Below are 21712 nucleotides of genomic sequence, written 5' to 3' on the forward strand. Positions count from 1 at the left end.
CCCCCCCACAGATCTTCCTTGATACCCCCAGCCTCAACCATAGAACTAGAGAGAACTCTTATCAGTGGCTTCTAGCCATGAGGACTGAGGGGAACCTCCACATTGCTGGCACTAATCCTCAGCATCTCAGAGCAGGAGGCAACATCGGGGAAAGGGCTTGGCCTCTATGCCCTGCTGTTGGCCATCCAGAGGAACTGATAAGCCACTGCATGACTCAGGATACTGGACTAGTTGTACTATTGATCTGATCCAAGAGGGCTCTTCTTATGTCCCTCTTGAAGTTTGATTTTGGGATCTCTGCCCGCCCTGACTTGATAGGTCTGGCAATGGTTAGTGTTGTAGGCCAGTGGTCCCCAACCTTTTTATCACCGGGGACCACTCAACGCCTTTTACTGAGGCCCGGTTCGGGGGGGGGGAGTTTACTCCTCTACTCTCAACCACTGCCCTAACGCTCTCTGACTCTGGTCGCTATGGTAATGTTTAAACATCCCTTCAAAATAAGATGCAGACACGCCACAACAATGAACATAAGGAACATTTTATTTTCATGGAAATTTTAACTCATGACAATGACAAATCAATGGGAACCCTGAGCTTGTTTCTCTGCAACGAGATAGTCCCATCTGGGAGTGATGGGAGACAATGACACCCGAAGTGTGTTGTAAAGGGCCGGGGGGGGGGGATGAAGTAAAGGGCTGGGGGGGGGAAGGCGTCCTTCGGGGCCCACCTCCAATTAGTTGAAGGACCACATGTGGTCCGCAGCCCACAGGTTGGGGATCGCTGTTGTAGGCAATACACTCGGACTGCTTCCCTATGGCTGTTTAGCTCTGAGTTGCCTCTCAGCCAGCAGCATCCCCCTCCCCCCAAGGCTTCCACGACAACATTGTCCCTTTTCCTGGGTTTCCCCTGCTTTGGTGCAGTTCTCCCTCACCCATCCAAATCTTACCAGAAGGATCATACTTGTGGATTTGTTCACTCATTGGGTAGATATGAACGGATGGTATTTTGGCCCTCCCCATCCACAGCAGCACTGTTGCACCTCAAGATCAACTCATGCCCTTCTACGCCCTCCCCCTCCTGCCAGTGGGGGACTTATTGACAGCACTTAAAAAAAAAATCAGGAGGAACTTCATTCATTCATTCATTCATTCGTCATCTTCATTATCTATTTACTTATTCATTTTTACTTTTTGTTTTTTATTTATCTTTTATTTTGTTTATTTATTTATATTTATATTAATTATTTTATTTATTGTTTGTTGTATTTATATACTGCCCTCTCCTGAGGCTCAGGGCGTTTTTCATAGAACGTAGAACAGTACAAAGAACTTTGGTTTTACATAATTTATAGATAACCACAACAATAATAATTAACATTAAAAACTGTAATACTATACTGCTGCTACTTTTTTAATGCAGGGGAATAAACTAACCCTCCAGCAGCAGGGTGGGTGGGTGATACTGGACAGGCAAACCAAAGGGGATCCCAAGCAAAACATGGAGAATCACCCATGTGGATACTCAGCTGTAGCAGCTGTGTATTATCAACGCTACATTTATGACATAAGGAATTGGTGTTGATTGCCCATCAGGTCTTCTCAAGACTGGCACTTCTCTAGGAAAAAGAAGCTGGTTTTTATGCCCTGCTTTTCCCTACCTGAGGGACCCTCGAGGCAGCTTACAATGGCCTTCCCATCCTCTCCCTACAATAGACCCCTAAATCACAATAGGTGAGGCTGACAGAGCTCTGACATAACTGTGATCAATCAGGCCTATGACTAGCTCAAGGTCATCCAACTGGCTGCATGTGGAGGAGAGGGGAATCAAACCTGATTCTCCAGATTAGAGGCTGCCACTGTGAACCATGACACCATGCTGGCTCTCTAATGGTTTGGTCCATCACGGAATCAAGACAGTATTTAACTAATATATAACTAATATTTTAAAAATCCAAGGAATTCACTTTTGTATTAAAAAATTCTGAATTACTAACAACTTCAAGGCGTTTTAGGAGGCGGTTACTCACAGGGACTAAGGGAAATGTTTGTTTAAAGCACCTCTACTAACGGTGTGTATGTATGTGTTAGACTCACCTCTCTCCCCCTCTAGGATGATAAACTCAATGGCGTTGTCTATTTTTAACTGTCTGTTCTTTCCTTTTGGCAGAGCAATCAGTGTTAGCTGAGCTCTTTGACGGACGACAGCCAAGCAGCCCTGTTTATTGCCTTCTGCGATGACCGGCAGACATACCCAGCTGCAGAAGAGCAGCCTTTTTACATGAAGCCGGGACCTAGGGCAACCATGACGAGCCAGAGCAGTTCCAAGGATCCACCGTCTACAACCACTGTTAGTTCTGTCTTTGTTCAGGCTGGAGTCTGCAGAATTGTCATTGGTATACTCAAGGTAGGCTTAGCAGTGGTGCTTTCAGCTCTGCAAGATCAACTTGTTTGGGGTTTGGGCCATTTTAATTCATTTTTCTGCACACGTTGGCTGGTGCTGCAGATGAATGGGAAACTTTGGGGAAGGTATTATTTGGTTGTCCTGATCTGAGTTAGAAAATTTCTAATCCATTTGAGTGGAATAGAATGCCTTAAAAGCATTAAGTGTCAACAGCGATTATCAAGCTACACCACGACAAACAAAATATTCTTATTGTTTGAACAATATAAGTGTAAAGCAACGTCATGGTAAAACATATTGGAGTATGCTTACTGTTATGTCTCAAACTTCATTTTATTATAACCGCGTTAAGTATATCTAAGTGTTTTTCCTGTACTGTACATCTATTAATATACATAGTGCATTGGTAGACAGATTTAGTACTATATTCTTTTTGGCACAAGTAGTAAATCATTAATGCATGGGCAAATAATTAATGTTCCAGGGATTACATCCCTCTGTTTTAGAAAGAGAAAAGTCGTTTCTCTCTTAACAGGAATGGTGTAGTTCTCCTTTGAAATACAATTTCATTTTCATTGCAAGCAGTTCACAAATATAAAGTACTTCTCAAACCAGATCCACTAAAACTTAACACGGTGTCACATTATTATGGGTGGAATAGAATTTTGTACTTTATTAGGCTCTGATGATGTCTTAAAGTATTTGCACGTACATACATTAGAACTTTTGTATCTTGTATTTGCATTTTAGTGTGGAAAATGGGTGCAACTCCAGTTGTCTGAATCTGTACCAAATTTGTTAGAAATTGGAGGCAATCAGGAAGAAACAAAAAAATTGTTACAAGATCATGAACTTCTCTTGTCTAAACTTAAGGTAAGCCATGCAATACTATTAACTAGACTATAACTAGACATGTTATACTTTGAACATGGAAACTAGAATTGATCGTTGAACCATTATCCCTAGGCCTAGAGTTGTTTGGTCAAGCTTTCACGCTGACACTTGGATTTTAGGGATCACTCTTGGAGCCTCAAGTAGAAACTTCAGGGCCATCAGCTCGAAATAGATTTTCAAAAAGATATATGGAGCCCTGCTTGTGGTCAACTGGAGGCGATTCTGACAGTAATATACGGCAGTTTCATTTTACCATATTATTTCTCTGATATTTGTTGGGGCAAATAGTCTATTTTTCAATGTCATCTGGGTGGCATTACATACAATCACAGACACCCTAATGTACAATAACTAGGGCTGCATGGAGGTACTGGTACTGCAATACAATGTTTTACTGCTGGTTTATGCCTAGAGTTGCCAGTCCCCCAACCTCTACCTCTTGTTTTCTGTTGCCATGCCAAGCAATGGTGAGATAACATTAAAAAAAATGTCTGGTGGGCTGATGGCATGATGTTATTTCTGAGGAAAACGTGGAAACGGCATCATGCCTCTCAAAGAATTGTTGGAAACCTCCCTCCATGCTTTTACTTCCTCCCTGTCTCCCTGCCCCAGATCTGGCAACCCTAGTTGCACCCTGTAAAGATTAGGGTTTGGGATACTGAAGTCCTGACAATTAGTTGCTTGCTTTTAAACTGATCCATCTCTCTTTTTGAGGTTTCTAAAGATTACTCCTAACAAGTAGACTATTTTTGTGGTAAATCTCTTTATTGAAAGAATAATGAACTGGACATCATGGGAACTTTGCTAAGACTTGAGATTCTAATCAAACTACCCCTTTATCTACCTTTTGCCCTCGGCCCTTCCATGCACCAAATGTTTTGGGTGTGAAGACAATCACTGCTTGAAAGCACCTGCTGTGGACCTGTGGTCACATGATTTGCTTCCACCTTCAAGATTTAGGACCATTCCGCACAACCGCCAATGTAGCTAAATGTAAGCGCTATTGTAAAGTGCTACAATTAATAGCAGCAGGTCTTGACAACGTACACAGACGTTTCTAGTGGGAAAAAAGCGCTGTTTTCGTTACCCACAAATTTCCGGTCTCGCAACAGAGGAGGCGATATTTTTCTGCACTTCTTCCTGCCCCTGGCCATCAGTCAAACAGAACAGCCAATGGACTGCTGTGTTCATGCTCCTGGAAAGCCCCTTTCCCTTTAAAATCTGTTTTTTAAAAACCTGAAAAAATCAGTAGCACCCTCTTCAAGTTAAAAAAACAATTCCCCCCTCTCTGATGGGTGCAATTTCTGGCCGAAAATAATAGGCAGCATCGAACACTGGGCTGTATTGTGCTCGGAAAGTTTAAAGACAATTGCAGAAGGGAGCTTTGTTTTACTGTTAAGCACTTCTGTGGAGGGACTTCAGCCGAAGAAGCCTCGCTTATTCGTTGCTTTAATGGAGGGAAAATGGTGATCGCGTCTCCGGAAGTGCAGGGGCAAGAGCTGGGGGGGGGGGGGTGGACATTCATTCTACCGCTATATTGAGAATGCACATATCTTTTTCGGATGTGTTGCAGGTTGTTCTCAGGAATGAAGTGTTTTTTTTAGGAGGAATCCACTTTTTACGATTCCCTGAAAAGCTCTACATCGAAGCACTTTTTGCAGGAGTGTTGTGGATTGTGTACTACGTCATGCATAATGTTAAAAAAATAGTGTTACACAACAATTAGACATCAGCATCGTTAGCCCTGTGCGGAATGGCCCTCAGTGTTGGCAGATGCTAGAGGGGAAACTCACCAGTGGTAGTAGCAAGGATCAAAAAGTATAATTTTGCAAGTGACAGTACCTTCCACAAGGCATGGCTGTACCTAGGATATTCAAAGGCTTTCCCATGATTAATATTATATGCTCGATGGTTGAATAAATTTGTCTTAAGAGAAAATGAATATGAACCAGCTGTTAGAGCTCACTCTGAAGCATCTGGTAACCTGCTTCAAGGGCCTTCTGGGCATCTATATGTTAGAATCATTTTCTTTCTCCCACCATGCTTTGTGATAGTTTATACAAAATAATTGCAGCAGCCTGAAAACTTTGCTGGAAGCATGAGCATCTTGCTTGATGTATTGAAAAGTTTGCAAGAAACATGTCATAGTAGCAGATATATATCAGTCTTTTATAAAGGGACATTAACATTTTTTAGCATATGCAGGTAGGAAGCAGAAAGCAATTTGAAGACGTTCTAAAGAGAAATATATGATATATATGTATCAGTGTGTATATATTTATATGATGTCTGATTTCAATATAGCACATAGAACTTAAAAGAATTACATTCTTGAAGTTACCTTGCAAAGCACATTCTCTGAGCTCATCTGTCTGTTTGGCTGGCCCCTTGCAAATTTGGCTGGCCTATTCCTAAACTGTCTCACCCGGGGTAGTGAGAGTCATACAGCTTTTCTACTGTCCACTTCAGCTGTGGGCTAACTAAGGCATATCTCAGTTGTCTACTATAGTATTCTTGGCCAATGTCCCCTTGGACAGCATCTGCAAGGCTGGTCTTCCTCATCAATGTTCATCAAACACTATGCAGTTGTTGTCTGCTCCAGATGGGATGCAGCTATGAGGAAAGCAGTCCTTCAGTCTTTGTTTTGCTGTGAATCCCAAGTCCATGTCCTTCTGGTACGTGAGATTGCTATTCTCCCTTACAGGACTGCACAGAAGCCATGAAGATAAAAATAGGGCTGCCCTTACCTGTAACCGTTGTTCATCTAATGGTCTTCTGTGCAGGCACACATCCCTCCCTCCATTCCCTGCTGTAGGATTCCTTAGCTGATCGCCGCATGGCTTCTGGGGAGCATACCATTTCCTGGATGGTTCCTGCCACTTTCACGTTTCCTAATAGTAAAAAAACCCCAGTCTTTCACAATACAAGGCAGAATCACTGAAATGCGACAAGCTTTCTTTTTCAAAATGAAGGAGGAGCAATGGAAGTAGACTATTGAGGGCAGGGAATGGTGAAATGGAGGGGTGCAATTAAAAGGAAGGTGCAAGGAGGCAACGTTTGGCAAAAAAAAATTAAGTAAAACCTTTGGGAGAAGGGGAAGGGAGCAAAGCATCATGGGAGGCTGCCTCCTTCCCACAATGCAGAAAACACATGGCAAATTACAGCCTGGAAAACGAGGGGAGGAAAGTCCAAATGCAGAAAGCCAATTTCAACTCACAGCAGCCAATCAAAATCCAAAGCGAGGCTAAAACCAGATATGCCTTCTCATGTATGCCGGAGACGGCCACTGTTCGGCCACCCCCTGACACATGAAGACAAAAATCCCTGCACATGGAAACCTAGAAATTTGTAGAATTTAGATCACGTCTACTGAAACTTGGCAATGACGTCAGCCAGCCTGTGTGTGAAGCAATCGCACCACAGTTGTTCCCAAGACATCCAGGTGACGATGAATCAGGCTTTAGCTCGTTTCAAGCAACAAATTGCCCTGGCTTCCAATTACCTGCATGAGAACGGGCTAGCTAGGAAACTGTGGGCTTTAATTTGCATGCTCTGTGGACTCTTAAATGTGCAATTCCTACCTAATCTGCCTGGCCTGAACCCTGGAATGGCTACGAAGCACAGCCTTTGTATGAGCACTTAATTGACTAATTATGAGATAAATTGTGACAGCACAGGGCAAAAGAGCATCAGTTACTGTTCTCTACGAGCAAACTCTCTAAGAGTTAGGCAACACAGATCTCTCGCACGCACCCCTCCCCAGAGTTGTACCAATTATTTTAAGGCAATTTTTGCCAATTCCTTTTTTCTGCGGTAGTCCTCCCAATTCTTCCCCCTTCCCGAGATTCCTTGACCCTGGAAGCTCCCTGATGTTGAAGGGTGCAGGCGGGGGGGGGGATGTTTTGATTGATGTCAAAATGCTCTCACCCCCAGATGCTAAGCTGTGAGAGTAACAATGATGAAACTGATTGTGATAACATGAACAGTACTTAAAAGAGTTGAGGTGGAACTGAGATCAATATGATTGTCAATCTTAAGTTAATGTTTGTTACCCAAGGAAAGGAAATCTAGAGTGTGGTATCATCTATCTGTTGATGATGCCCATCTATCTTCCGTTTTCAGCAAGGAGGCCATGGAATTAGGTCCCCACAGACAGGGGGGGATGAGGGTGAGCAGACCAAAAGGTGACAATGAGGCAGCTGCACTGGTTGCCGGTTATTATCTGTGTCCCAGATCAAGTTTAGGGTTTTGGTGGGCCATTCGCGATCTGGGCCCCACATACCCGAGGGGCCATCTATCGCCTTATGCCCCCCATAGGGCTCTTTGCTCTGCGGGTGCAAACCTGCTGCTGGTCCCTGACTCAAGGGAGGTGCACCTGGCCTCGACCAGGGTCAAGGCCTTTTTGGCTGTGGCCCTGATCTGGTGGAATGAGCTCCCAAAAAAGCTAAGAGCTCTGCAGGAGCTCTCACAGTTCTGCAGGGCCTGTAAGATGGAGCTCTTCTGCCAGGTATTTGGTTGAGGTAGGGGCAATTAGATCTGTGGATCCCTCCTTGCCTCAGCTAGGACAACATGCTGACTTCCATAGTTTCTTTCCCCCAAGGTACGGAATGGTAGAAGGGGCGCATTGAGCTATGGGAAGTGGGCGGGCTTGGTTTTACACTCAATGTCATTAAGGGATTAGGATTTTTATGGTCCTTATTATGGAGCTTTTAAGAATTGTAACCCGCCATGAGCCAGCCAATCTGGGAGTTGACAAACAAGATGGAGATGCTAATACTGGTTGCTCCTTAGCGCTGGATGGGGCTGCACTAGGGTTGCCAAATCTGGGTTGGGAAATACCTGGAGATATTTGGGGTGGAGTCTGGGGAAGGCAGGATCTTCGTTGGGAGATCTCCAGGCGGCATCTGGAGGCTTCAAATTCCTATCACTTGAGTGACAGGAATGTCACTGGGGATCTTTATTATTGTGACTAGCTGGAAAGAACGGCCCCTAAGAACGGGCCTTGAAAAGGTCCCCTCCCCTGGCCCCCAGCCAGGCATTGTAAGGTGGCTATGGGCTGCAGCTGGCAGCCGGATCAAGTGGGGCGGGCGGGGGCTGGGCAGCTTGTTAGCAGTGCCAGGACAGAGCTCCTTAGCAGGCAGTTAGTAGGCCCTTCACCACGATCCTTTGCCCAGGGCCCTCTCCTTTTACCTGCTGCTGTCTCCAGGCACTGAGGCACGTCTGAGAGCAAAGAGGCTAAAGTCCAGGGATGGAGGGCGGGAGTTGCAGGGGCAGGGCCAATCAGGGTGCAGCCAGCTGCACCCTGATTGGCCCTATTCCAACTTGGACAGCCGGACACGTTCCACCCCCAGGCTGTTTCACAAATATATAGAGGAACAACAATGGATAAGGATGAGCCAATGGCTGCTGGGATACTAGAAACTGATAATAGAAAAGTGAATTCTACATTTTGAATTTATGAAGGTTTATGGAAAGCAGTGCCACTGATCAAGACGTTTGAAAATGAGTATTTTTAAATCCGGAACCTCATTTTGGCCTTTTGACTTTTGTTGCCACATAAGCGACAAGAAATCATTGAGAAATTTGACTTCTGTTGTACAGCCTCATATTGGTTCTCTGAGAGAAAACCTGGCTGCTGTGTTGCATGCCTTGGTAGCCTTTGGGCTGGACTACTGGAATCTGCTGTACATGTAGCTCACTTTGAAGACTATCTGAAAATGATTACCAGTAGGGTGATTGCTACCGGAACTGAGCATGTTATCAGGAGGGGACAAGGTACTTTGGGACTGTGAAAGTATTCCAGTGGCTTCACTGGATATTTTCATGTACAATCCCAAGTGTTTGTTTTGACCATTAAAGTCCTGAACACCTGGGCTCTGATTACTTTGGAGGAGCATTTCCTCCATGGTGAGCCTTAGTGAATTCAGTGGTGTTCTAGCCCTGAATCTCATCTTTTACTGAAGGAATATCTATTGGTTGTGGCATGCATTTTCTGGAATATCTTCTTTAGGAAAGTTTGTGGTGCAGCTTTTATTTTATTTTTTATTTGTATTCTTGCAAGGGCTTGGGGGACCAGTGGGTAACATTTCAAAACTTTTCTGCTGACCACCACTTAGGTTATTTTTCCTCAGTTGTGCTTATGCTGGGTTGATTTCAGGTTGTGTTTTGTTCTTAATCAGTTGAGGAATGGCACGGTTGTACTGATGGTTATTTCATTAGGTTGCAAGCCACACATGTTGTTCCAAAATATTCAGTTTTAATCCCCTCTGGCTGTTGGGTACTACAGGTTTGTGGTTGAGGAGAAGACTATTTGGAATCCTGCTGGAGTATCTTTTCTCATCACTTAAGTGTGGAGTTGGGAATGGTAATGTAGAGTCAGTTCTTCTTGGCAGACCATTGGGCATACAGGAAAAATGAGGCCCATTCCACATGCAATGGATAATTTACTTTGAACATGCTTTCACAGCTGGATTTTCCTGTGCAAAACAGAGCCCATTCCATACACATTAGATCAGGGATTCCCAACCCGGGATCTGCAGGTCGCCAGGGGTCCACAGGAGCTCTGGAGGGGGTCTGCAGCCTTTCTTCTCCTGCCTTAATGGATTCGACCAAAAGCTATGGAAGCAGCCACTTATTGCTCCTCCTCCCAAACTTGAGTGAGTTCTCTTGTGGTTTCTTCCCCCCTCCCATGGGGGGGGGGGAAGACTGCACACCTACTTCTGTTTTTAATCACTTCTGGTCTCCCCACCACCACCAGTCCTCCTTAAGCCTTAACATGAGTGGTGACGTCACTTCCAGTGACATATCACTTCTGGGGGCATGGCAGGGAGGCGTGGCCTGCTGACTTCACTTCTGGGGCTCCTCAAAGCCTGAAAAAATTATTTTTTCCCAATAATGCACTTTCAATTCACTTGAGAAACAGATTTTTCTGTTCCACACAGAAGGACATTGCAAGTGTATTATCCAATTTGTGCTGAATGTGTCCAGGAAAATCTACTTGTAAAGAAGAAGAAGAAGACGAGTTGGCTCTTATAAGCTGCTTTTCTCTACCCGAAGAAGGCTCAAAGCGGCTTACAGTCGCCTTCCCTTTCCTCTCCCCACAACAGACACCCTGTGAGGTGGGTGAGGCTGAGAGAGCCGTGATATTACTGCTCAGTCAGAACAGCTTTATCAGTGCCGTGGCGAGCCCAAGGTCACCCAGCTGGCTGCATGTGGGGGAGCGCGGAATCGAACCCGGCTCGCCAGATTAGAAGTCCGCACTCCTAACCACCACACCAAACTGGCTCTCTGGCATTGAAGATACAGTATCCAATGTATGTACACTGGGCTTCAGCAGAAATGGAGCCAGGGTAGGATTGCCTGTCACTATAGTATGGCTGGCTTTGTATGCACGCAGATAAGGGGCTTGCTTACTCCTTAACCTTTATTGACATGCCAAATTATTACAAAGTATATATGGCAAAAGGTCAGAGCAAGCTTATTAGCAAGTTTACTTACTCATAAATCCAGTTTGATCAATCAATCAAATCACCCAGCCTTTAGTGGCATAGTGAATCCAATTTGATCCAACTTTTGGACACGTGGAATCTTCCTGTTTGGGGGATGGGTAGGCATTAGCAGTGTTATAATCACCCTCTCACCTGTGACGAGGATAAGATGCCGGCACCGATGAAAAAATCTGATCTCTTTAATAGGAGCATTATGGCAACTCTCTCTGAATTATTCTGGCAAAAACGGTTACTACCTTTCCCGCTCCCTGATTAATAGGGAACTTCCCTTCAAAGGGTTGCAAGATTCATGTGAATGCATCTGCACATTCTTGATTGCTTGCCAAAGCACTGTTCTTCGTCACAATAAAAGGTCACAGCGAGCTGTAATAGAGAACCCGGACATATATATATATATCAAACCCACTTTTTAGAGCGCGGATTTGCATCAATAACTTGAACCACGTTCTCTTAGATACAATTTTGGGTTGCTTTTAATTACTCGGTTTATCCCATTTGCAGAACCTACATTTCAAAACGATAATCTATATGCTAATATTCTAGCAGGACAAATTTGGAATGGAAATGCTTTTTTTTTAAAAAAAAGAAATAAACATATTATATTGCTCTTCGGCGTTTTTAATCCTTGATTTCTACGGGGACATATTCACTTCTAAGTATCTTTGTTATATTATCTGATAATCCTGTTTCACAAAGTTCTTTCCATTTAATCATAGATGTGCTTTCATGACGCCAGGAAGGCTACAGTCCTGCGTTTTTCCCATTACAAAATAATTCCTTAGGGTTTTGAGATTTTTTTACAGCTAGAAAAGTAACCTTTAAAGCGACATTGGGAGCCTGCTAGTATCTACAGTGTCATCAGCATCTTGCTTATAAAAGCAGTCGTCGTTCCTTTACCCCCAGGGGAATGCTGATGGAATTGTCGTTTGGTTTCCAACTCACCTGCTAGCCCCATCATTCCCTCCCAAGAGTTACTGTCACCAATGCTTAAACTATACTAATGCTTGGATGCTTTAGGATGCTTAGGGCTGATCCTGCGTTGAGCAGGGTGTTGGACTAGATGGCCTGTATGGCCCCTTCCAACTCTATGATTCTATACAATTTTGGGGCCTGAGGTCCTTTTCTATGGCTCCCCATCATCCCTAGTGGACTCTGTGTGACCGTTTTGCTAAGCTTCGTCCCCATAATATATGCAAGCGATTCCTTCCAAAACAAATACGTTGTTGCTAAAATAACAATGATCAGGACAGCCCTAAAGTGACTTACCTACCGTCTCAGCTTGGTCATGCATGCAGAATAGACACCTGGCCCTACCTGTGTGTCAGAGCAGCATCAGAGACAGCTTATGCCTGTGCTTTCAGCATGCAAAGCAAACGCAGAAAGGCCATCAAAATGTACGGCTCCGAAGTTCTACGGAAGGAAAAGAATTAAGGGCAAGAATGTTTTGAGAGCACAGCATGATGTGTTAAGCGTGCAAGTGCTTAATGCAGCCTTTTTCAACATTTTGACCATGGAGGAGCCCCTGAAATAGATTTTCAGGCTTAGAGGACCCCTAGAAGTGGTGTTAGCTGGCCACACCTCTCTGCCACACACCCCAGAAGGGGCATAACCATCCAAGTAAGTGTAATAGATCTTATGAACGTTGACCCCACTCCACTCCATGCATTATTTAATGAAGAAGAAGAGTTGGTTCTTATATGCCGCTTTTCTCTATGCAAAGGAGTCTCAAAGTGGCTTACATTCACCTTCCCTTTTCTCTCCTCACAACAGGCACCCTGTGAAGTAGGCGAGGCTGAGAGAGCCCCGACATTACTGCTTGGTCAGAAAAGCTTTATCAGTGCCGTGGCGAGCCCAAGGTCACCCAGCTGGTTGCATGTGGGGAGTGCAGAATCAAATCCGGCTTGCCAGATTAGAAGTCCGCACTCCTAACCACTACACCAAGGTGATGTACCGGCATGAAAGTCTACTATTAAGATTACACAAGAGTGACCGTAGTTTCAAGCAGTCAGCCTGCATAGAGCTTGGCCTCTCCTTCACCTTAGAACGCTAATTGCATATCTTTCATTCATTGTACACATGTGGTTATTGTACACTGATTACACAAGTGTGGAAAATCACACTGATTAGGTCTTTTTGTAATCCAGATTGCAACACAAGATATTTTTTTCCTTCAGTAATTTTTGGGAATATTCCCATATTCACGGAGCCCACTTGGTGTCATGGGTAAGAGTGATGGCCTCTAATCTGGAGAGTCACGTTTGATTCCCCACTCCTCCAAATGCAGTCATATGAGTGATCTTGGGCTAGTCACAGTCCTGTTAGAGCTGTTCTCACAGAGGTGCTTTGAGACTCCTTCGGGTAGTGAAAAGCAGGGTATAAAACCAGCTCCTCCTCCTCCCATGTTAAGAACACTTGCTCAGATCCTATGAATCACTCACACCAGTGGGTCCTCCCTGCCTTCCCTTCTCTGCAGCAGCTCCCGCAACAAACCAAGGCTGACCTCACTGACCTCACAGAAAGAATCACGGCCCCCTTGTTCCCACAGCCTCATGGACAAAATGCCACAAGGCAGGAGGTATTGCAGAAAACTGGGGGAAATCACACCGTTTATTTAATTTGTTGATTTAAAGTATTTATACCCTGCTTTTCTTCTAACCAGCAGGACGCAATTTCCCTCTTCCTACTAGTAGAGGGTCCTTGATGGAACAAACTGTCTAGTCACATTCACTTAAATCTCCTCCGATTCATGTGTGCATTGTCTTTTCTGAGTGCACAGGGCCAAACTGGCACCCACAGCCCCCATGCCACATCATCCTTAAGCTTCCTTAGCCTGTGATTTGGCAGGATCGCTGAGCTGAACCACTAAAATAGAAGGTGCTTTCACACATACAAAACAGGGCAGTTTTAATCCAGAACGGTGCCTATTGGCAAGTGGATTTTACCATCTCACACAGTCAAACCCAGTCGCAGAGTGCATTATTTGGTGTGTGCAAAAGTTCCCTCATTCAGCTTCTAAGGCTCCCATTACATGAGACCCCTGACATGAACCAGGGTTCCCTCACAGGCTCACAGTCAAGATATTCAACAGGGGGCTCACCTTAAAAGCAGGATTTGCTTGGAGCAGTGGTGGGGGTATTGATGCCAGCCTCCAGATGGGACCTGGGGATCCTCCAGAATGACAGCTTATTTCCATATTACAGAGATCAGTTTCCCTGGAGAAAATGGATGCTCTGGAGCAGGGATTCCCTACCAGGGGTCAGTGGTCCCCCAGGGTCCATGAAAGCTATGGAGGGGGTCTGGGTCGTTTCCCCTCCTATCTTAATGGATTTGGCCACAAGCTAGGGAAACAGATGTTTCCATTGCTCCTGCCCCCCTCCCGAGTATGAGTTCTTTCAATACGTACCGTGTCGGAATGATAGCGCCCCCTACCGGATTAAAACTTGAAATACATGTTCCGTAGCAGGCTTGCAAAGTCCCAATGTGTGTCTGCACACAAGACCTCAATGAACAACGGTTATAGGTAAGTGCAACCCCGTTTGCTTTCATGTTATCTGTGCTTGGGAGGGGATGGAGCCTGCATGCCTGTTCCCACCTTAAACTGCATCCTGTCTCTGCCCCCCAAGTCTTCCACAAGACTGCCTGTTAACGCAGACGGTGATATCACTTCCAGTGACATGCAGCTTATAGGGGTGTGGCAGGGGACGCATGGTCAGCTGACATCACTTCCAGGGCTCCTCAAAGCCTGAAGAGTTATTTCAGGGGCTCCTCCATGGTCAGGTTGAAAAAGGCTGTACTGGAGGGTGACCTCCACTGAGGTCCCTGTCCCCTCCCCCAGTTTCCATCCCCAAATTCCCAGGAGTTTCCCAGCCTGGATTTGGCAATGTTATCCCCTATCCCCACTGGTGGCAGGGGAGACTCAGCAAGGGTAGGCATAGCACAAGAAGGGGCTGCCATCTTCTTTCCCACACTGTTTTCGCCAGCACAAACCGCTGCGGAGGAGGCCTGTTAGTCCCACGGCCAGGGGCCACATGTCCTCAGTCACACGACCCCTGACCTGACTTGCGTGGGACGTCTCACTAAATGAGAGCTCTGAATGTAAAAACCGGGTTCCCAATCCCACCCTTGCAGCATATAGTTCACGAATCTAATGAAGGGGGTTCATGAAAGTTATGCTAAGTCTTTCCTGTTACATGACTCCTTTTTGGTTTTAGCATAATGTGCCCTTCAGCAGAGGTTGTAGGAAGGTAACCATATCCATTTATCCTTCAGTCCAATGTCTTCCGCAAACGGATGACGTTTATAAGTTATGTATCCCTGTCCGATTCTGCTTTATACTTCCACATTTATATGCATGAAGGAGACCTTCTCTTGGAACATTCTGATGTTGGGAGAGCATAATGGGAACAATCCTGGTTTGTTGTGTACCTGTTCAGGTTATACGTGAATGAATATATGAAGAGGGCCTGAGAAAACAGTCTTGTTTACTCATATGGTCCAGTTGTGGTTGTTTCTCCAGGGGATAGAAGAATTAGAGGATGCCACTTTTAACCACTAAACCAGACTTTCTCAACCAGGGTTTTGTGAAATGCTGGGGTCTCTTGATGGCCCTGGAGGGTTTTTAAAAATTTGTTAAACATTTTTCCGGTGACATGATTATATATGGTCATGTTGACACCCCCCCTCTCCCCAAATGGCCAATGATGGGCCTGGAGGGGGTAGGAAGGGGAGGGCCCCCAGGTTGGGCATATACAGAGCTATGCTTCCCAACTATATACTGTACTATCATGTCACTTCTGGGGTTTCTCGAAGCCTAAAGAAAGTTCCAGGGGTTTGTTAGCGTTAGAAAAGTTGAGAAAAGCTGCACTATACCATATCTAAAACATGGTTGATGCAAGGTTGACAGAGTTAATTCGTCTCTTATAAGACTGGCTATTCTAGCAGATTTTTACTATGGTCATTTTTAGTAAACATAGTAGATTCAGCTAACCCCTGCTTCCCCCTTGCTGCCCCCAGATTCCTCACTACCACCTGGATCTTTCCACCACCACTGGGGGCGGGGGTGGCATACCGCCATTTTGGAACCTCTAAACTAATCTAAGCCAACTAGAATAAAAATAAATGCAGTGGTCTCAGTCCAGCATAATTAGGTGTGCTTAAATACAGAATTAGTTCAGCAGAATTAGATTTGCTTAAATACAGAACCGTTTTCCCCAATTTATGGCTGGGACTAAGTATTAAATGCATGGATCCAGCAAGACACGGACACTCAGCTCCGACAACCAACAACTTTAATAGCACAAGAAAATACTGAACAACAGTTGTAACTGTGAAACTTATATACACTTTTACCTTCAAGACATGATTGATCCCTGTTCTGTGATTTGCTAAGGGACTAGGGTTGGCAAATCTTGAGTGAGAGCTCAGGATCCCAGCCTTAGGTCCAAGCTTAAGGTTTTTTGTAAGGTCCCTTGAAAACCACATACACGACACTAAGTGCATTTTATTCATGGAACAGAGAGTGAACGGATGGCTAGGAGGCCGATTAGACTGCTCACAGAAACTCAATTCTTTAAGTCCTGGGCAAGCTCTAACCTATTATGAAAATGTAGCTTCAGTTTGGATTTGTTGAAATAAATCGGCCCAAAACACCTCAGCCCTTTGCCGTCCTGGATATTTAATACTTTATTATTCAAGAGACTGGTGTTCCCCAGACAGCACATTTTTCTTGAACATTTCATTCTTTTCTTATCGCAAAGTGTCTTGAAACTTCAGTAAGCGGAGCTAGCAAGCGATCTCTTAGGATACCTTCCAAGTGACCTTGTGACAGAGCTTATGTTATCACTGTACAATGTGACCTCTGGTGCCCTTGTGTACTGTAAGGCTATTTTAAGCAACTGCTGTTCAGTCCCTATCAATGGTCAACTGGCACATGTGTGCTTAGGTAAGGGCAATGTTTTCCAATGCTGGATCTGTGGCAAAATCCTTTGTGGGAAGGAGGGTAGCACAAGGAAAGCGCAATTAGTCCACCTGATACAATTGAGATCGGAGCAGACAATGACAACAGTAGAGACGGAAAGTAGGAATATTGAGACCTGCTGTGTATGGACAGATTGGGAAGCAACATTTATCCCCTCCCTTGCTGAATAGTTAGGGATCTAACTAGGTTAGGAGTCTAACTAGGGGTTGCACACCTTCAGTTCGTGGGATTACAACAGATTTCCAGGTAACAGATCAATTCGCCTGGAGAAGATGGCTGCTTTGGAATGTGGACTCTATGACATTATATCCTTTCGAACTCTCCCCTCCTCCAACCCTGTCCTCCTATGGTGCCTCCCTCCAAATCCCAGCCCATAGATGGCAACCCTAAGTTCCAGGGATCAGTCACTCTGGAGAAGATGGCTGCTTGGGAGAGTAGACTCTATGGTTTGGCAGGGGCTCTTGGGAATTGTAGTTTATGGACATTTGGAGAGCCACGGTTTGGCCACCCCTGCTGTGTGGCATTGTACCCCACTGGAGTCCCTCCCCAAGCTTCACCCCAAAAGGTATTTCCTAGCTCAGAGCTGGCAACCTTCCCTCCCACTGTGGCAGATACATATTTTGTTAGTCAGGTAATATTGAGGTCCTAACAGTTGAAGCAGTTCTGTGACTACCAAATGTAGAACATTACATATCTCAGCTTTTTAATCGCATGGGTAACATTTTGAACTGATTCCAGCTGCTGGGTTGTTGTTTTTTTTTTTTAAGGCTGCCCTGATCAAGGGCTAAAACCCGAAACGTTCACATGTTGTTTCACTGCATGAACAGGGATCAGAATCTTGCATCTCATTCCTGTTCCAAATCTCTATGCATTGAAGTGGCAAGAGAGTCTAAATGTCCGTCCGTCTGGAAAGTTGTATGTATGTAGTCTCCATCCATTCAGGAATCATAGCTCTCTTCACACATTAATTCTTGGGTATGTTACCAAAACTCCGGAACTATCTCCCAGGGAGATTTTCCCATCATTTTCTGTTGCCATCTTCGTCTATCAGGTGAAGAGGGATTCCTCCGGTCATCGTAGGTATTTTCATTCTGGTTTTAATTGTTTTATTGATGTGTTGTTATTCCTTTTAGTTGGTCTTGATGGTTTTTTAACATTAGATTAGTGTGTGTGTTTTAATTTGGTGGCTGCCTAGATGGCAGAATGGCAAGATATAAATTTTGTAAAAGAAAATAAATTAAAAAAAAATTGTTACACAAAATAAATATGCTCCTGACTTCGCCATATTAGCCCTGTTCAGGTATTACACCCATGAGAACCAGAAGCCTGCCACCACACATATTGCGAGTGTGCAGTCTCTGTGCTTCTTGCATGGTGTTTTCTTAGGCTGTTTTCTGGACAACACATGGATTATTCATCCACATAGATAATTCATCCACAGTCTTTCCCAACCTTTTCACTATTGAGAACCCTTTGAAGCATTCTTCAGGCTTCAAGAAGCCCCAGAAGTGGTATGATTGTGCAGAATATGGTTAGCATAGCTGCACACACACCCAACCGGGGTCCCTCCCCTTCTCACCCCTTCTAGGCCCATCACTGGCCATTTTGGGAGAGGGGACAGGTCTACATGACCACATATGGTCGTAAAGGTAAAGATATCCCCTGTGCAAGCACCGAGTCATGTCTGACCCTTGGGGTGACACCCTCTAGCGTTTTCATGGCAGACTCAATACGGGGTGGTTTGCCAGTGCCTTCCCCAGTCATTGTTTACCCCCCAATAAAAGTTTAACAATTTTAAAAAATATATTAAAAGTTAGACCCATTTTGGAAACCCTTCCAAGGCTGTCGAGAAGAAAAAGAGGAAGAGTTGGTTCTTATATGCCGCTTTACTCTACCTGAAGAAGGCTCAAAGCGGCTTATAATCGCCTTCCCTTTCCTCTCCCCACAACAGACGCCCTGTGGGGTCGGTGAGGCTGAGAGAGCCCTGGTATTCCTGCTCGGTCATTGCAGTTTTCTCAGTGCTGTGGCAAGCCCAAGGTCACCCAGCTGGCTGCATGTGGGGGAGCACAGATTCAAACTCGGTTTGCCAGATTAGAAGTCCGCACTTACACTAAGCTGGTTCTCCAGGTTTAAGAGAGCCTGATGTAGTGTATATGCAATGCATGGGAAAAATCCATTAATTGCCCAGTCCAAACAAAAGTTCTCAAAGAGGATAATTCCTATTGTTCTTGGTCTGTCAGAATATGATCAATTGACTTTCCTGCTTTAGACATTGATCCTTATGCATCTAACAGAGTCGCTTTCTAGGGAGATGAGAGCAAATGATCCGTGTCTCTGAATTTGGGGAATGCGGTAAAGTTCTGTTTGTTTTCACATATGTGTTGTTAGATAAGATAGATACTTACGTGTCTGAGCTTGGGAAACGGGTAGGGTTTTAATTGTTTCACATGATTTGCTACTTTGTGGCATTTTTGTTTTGTTTTTCTTTTTATGGTTGTTTGTGTTGTGCTGGCCTTTGGCCAATGACAAATTTCACTGCTACTACGGAGTGAAAACTGTGATCTACCGCAGCATGAGGTTATCGTGGGAGTGGTCCCTAACTGTAACTCATTGCCGTCCATGAATAGAGCAGTGAACAGACCGTAGAATATAAACTAGATTGCCCAAATTCCCAGACCTATTTTATGTCTGCCTCAAGCAATTTTGCCTTTGATCAGGATATATGGAACTAGTTCAGAAGGGAAGAGCTACTGACACTTGGCGACAAGGTCTTGAATCTTCACCACTCGGTCTTGTGATGAACAAATTTGTCAGAGATTCAGGCACATAGTAGGCAAATGAATTTCTAACACCTCCGTCTGTTGTTACTGAGATTGAGATACATTGCAGATACCTCAGTATTTAAGGATATATCTACCGCTATTCAGCTTGCCCGGCATTAGAACATTTTTCTGTTTAGCCTAAAACAACTGATATTCTTACTGCCATTTCGATGTAATTGAGCTAAATTGAGCTAATTTTATGCCAGGAAAGATATTATGCAAATAGATTAGAAACTCTAATGGTGTCTTTAGCACAGAAATTACCTGTGAAAACTGTAGGCATTATTGCATAATGTCAGCATTAAAATCCCTACCAGTATTTTGCAATTCAGAATTTGTTTTTGCTGAAGTGAGAATGAATTAAGTAACCTAAATTACAGGGAGATATTTAGACAATAGACTATTAGTTATTCTTTTCCTAAAAGTTATTATTTTAGTTATTCTTATTTCATCTGCGCCACAGTAAATTGTACTCTAAAAATGTCTACCAACCCCCCCCCCAAAAAAAAAACGAGAGAAAAAAATTTGAAATGCTGCCCACTTATTAGCTAAAACCTACACAGAAGGGATTGCTGTGCTTCAAATTATGCCAAATTTATGGGAAAATTCAATATGACTGTAAACAAAAAAGTATTGTAATTGAGTTTAACTTGAATTGATCTAGCAAATATTTTCTACACTCTGGTGTGTGAAGTTCAAACATCTGGCCCTTCTGTTAATCGTGTTTTATGTCCAGTTCACACATGCAGGAAGATGACGTGGAAATAAAGTGACAAAAGATCTGAGTTGGTAGAATGAATTGTTCCACTTCAGACTGTAAGTGGGAGACCTAAACATTCCTTCATGTTAAATAATACCCCATACAAATAGGAAGCAGGAGGCAAAGAGAGGGGTAGACTCTCCCAGTTGTTTTGGTTTTCTGCTTGCACAAGGTTATTTTATATGAACAAACACCCAAACCTAGAATAATCCACACTTGGAAGTAGTACAGCCTATTCTATCACCTTTGTTTCCACTGCATACCCCTGCATTTATGACTCCAGCCTAAGATTAACCCAGCAATTTACCAGGTCCCATTAGTATGCTCTAAGACAAGCTTTCTCAACCAGGGTTTCATGAAACCCTGGGATTTCTTGTTAGCCCTGGAAGGGCTTCCCGAAAGGGTGGATGTTAATTCATTTAAAAATATTTTTTAAATTTGTTAAAAAATTTTGGGTGATATTACCATAGTAGTACTGACATCCCCATCTCAAAATGGCCAGCAATGGCCCTGGAGTGGGTGGGAAGGGGAGAGGGACTAGGTGGGTGTGTAAACAGCTATGCTTCCCAACCGTACTCTGCATAATCATGCTAGTTTTGGACTTTCTTGAAGCCTGAAGAATGTATCAGGGGTTTATCAATGGTAAAAAGTTGAGAAAGGCTGCTCTAAGAGATTTATGAATGCATTTCAGGGACTAAACTAGTTAAGAGTTCTTGTAACTCCCATCAATCAAGGCGGTTGCCCTCCATCTAGGTACTTGCTTTATTTCTTTGACTTTACCACTTTCCCAAACACCCACCACCGTGGGAAGGTAATTCTTCCTTATCTCTTCATTGACTGTGAATGGGTTTGTAAGTCATTTTTCATGCAGATATACACCAGGATTTTCTACCTCTGGGGGAATCTGTCTCTCTTCAGAAGTTTCTGCCCTACATTAATCTCCTTCAGATCAGGAAAATGGCTCAAAACAGTGGCAGAAACATAAAATATGGGTTCTTCATAAAACAGGAAGTTTTCACATGCCCCCTCTCTTTCTTGCTCTAGAAGAGAACGAGCTGCTGGAGAAAGTGGTCAGCTAGGAAAGTCCGTTTCTTCAAACTTGCCCAGGAAATTCTTAGAATCCAAGCTTAAACATTCCCAAGAGTCCCCAGTGTTGAGAGACTGGAGGAAAGCTCAAATACATATTATAACTGTTATTACTGGGAGGGAGGGGGGATTATTGAATTGCTGATCAGGTGTTAAATTAGTGTTGTGGGTAGGAGAAAGTAGATTATAGATAGTGGAGAGATCAGGGTAGAAAGTTATGGGAGTAGTGGGAAGGGACAGGAATAGGGAGAGGTCTTTGATACGG

The 21712-nt window shown here is 44.1% G+C and overlaps 1 protein-coding gene across 7 annotated transcripts in view; it reads left to right on the forward strand.

The window, feature by feature from the left end:
* The window catches only part of CCDC141 (coiled-coil domain containing 141), a 190201-nt gene that overhangs the window by 18066 nt on the left and 150423 nt on the right, over window positions 1–21712 (forward strand). For all 7 annotated transcript variants that reach the window (XR_013228011.1, XM_077319571.1, XM_077319574.1 and 4 more), the window contains exons 2-3: window positions 2167–2403; window positions 3151–3273. Coding sequence is in view for 6 of the 7 variants with exons in the window: in XM_077319571.1 (XP_077175686.1) it covers window positions 2278–2403; window positions 3151–3273 (249 nt within the window). In the remaining variant the exon portion in view is untranslated. The remainder of the gene's footprint in view (window positions 1–2166; window positions 2404–3150; window positions 3274–21712) is intronic.

The sequence above is a fragment of the Paroedura picta genome, chromosome 2, assembly GCF_049243985.1.
Source record: "Paroedura picta isolate Pp20150507F chromosome 2, Ppicta_v3.0, whole genome shotgun sequence".
NCBI lineage: Eukaryota > Metazoa > Chordata > Lepidosauria > Squamata > Gekkonidae > Paroedura > Paroedura picta.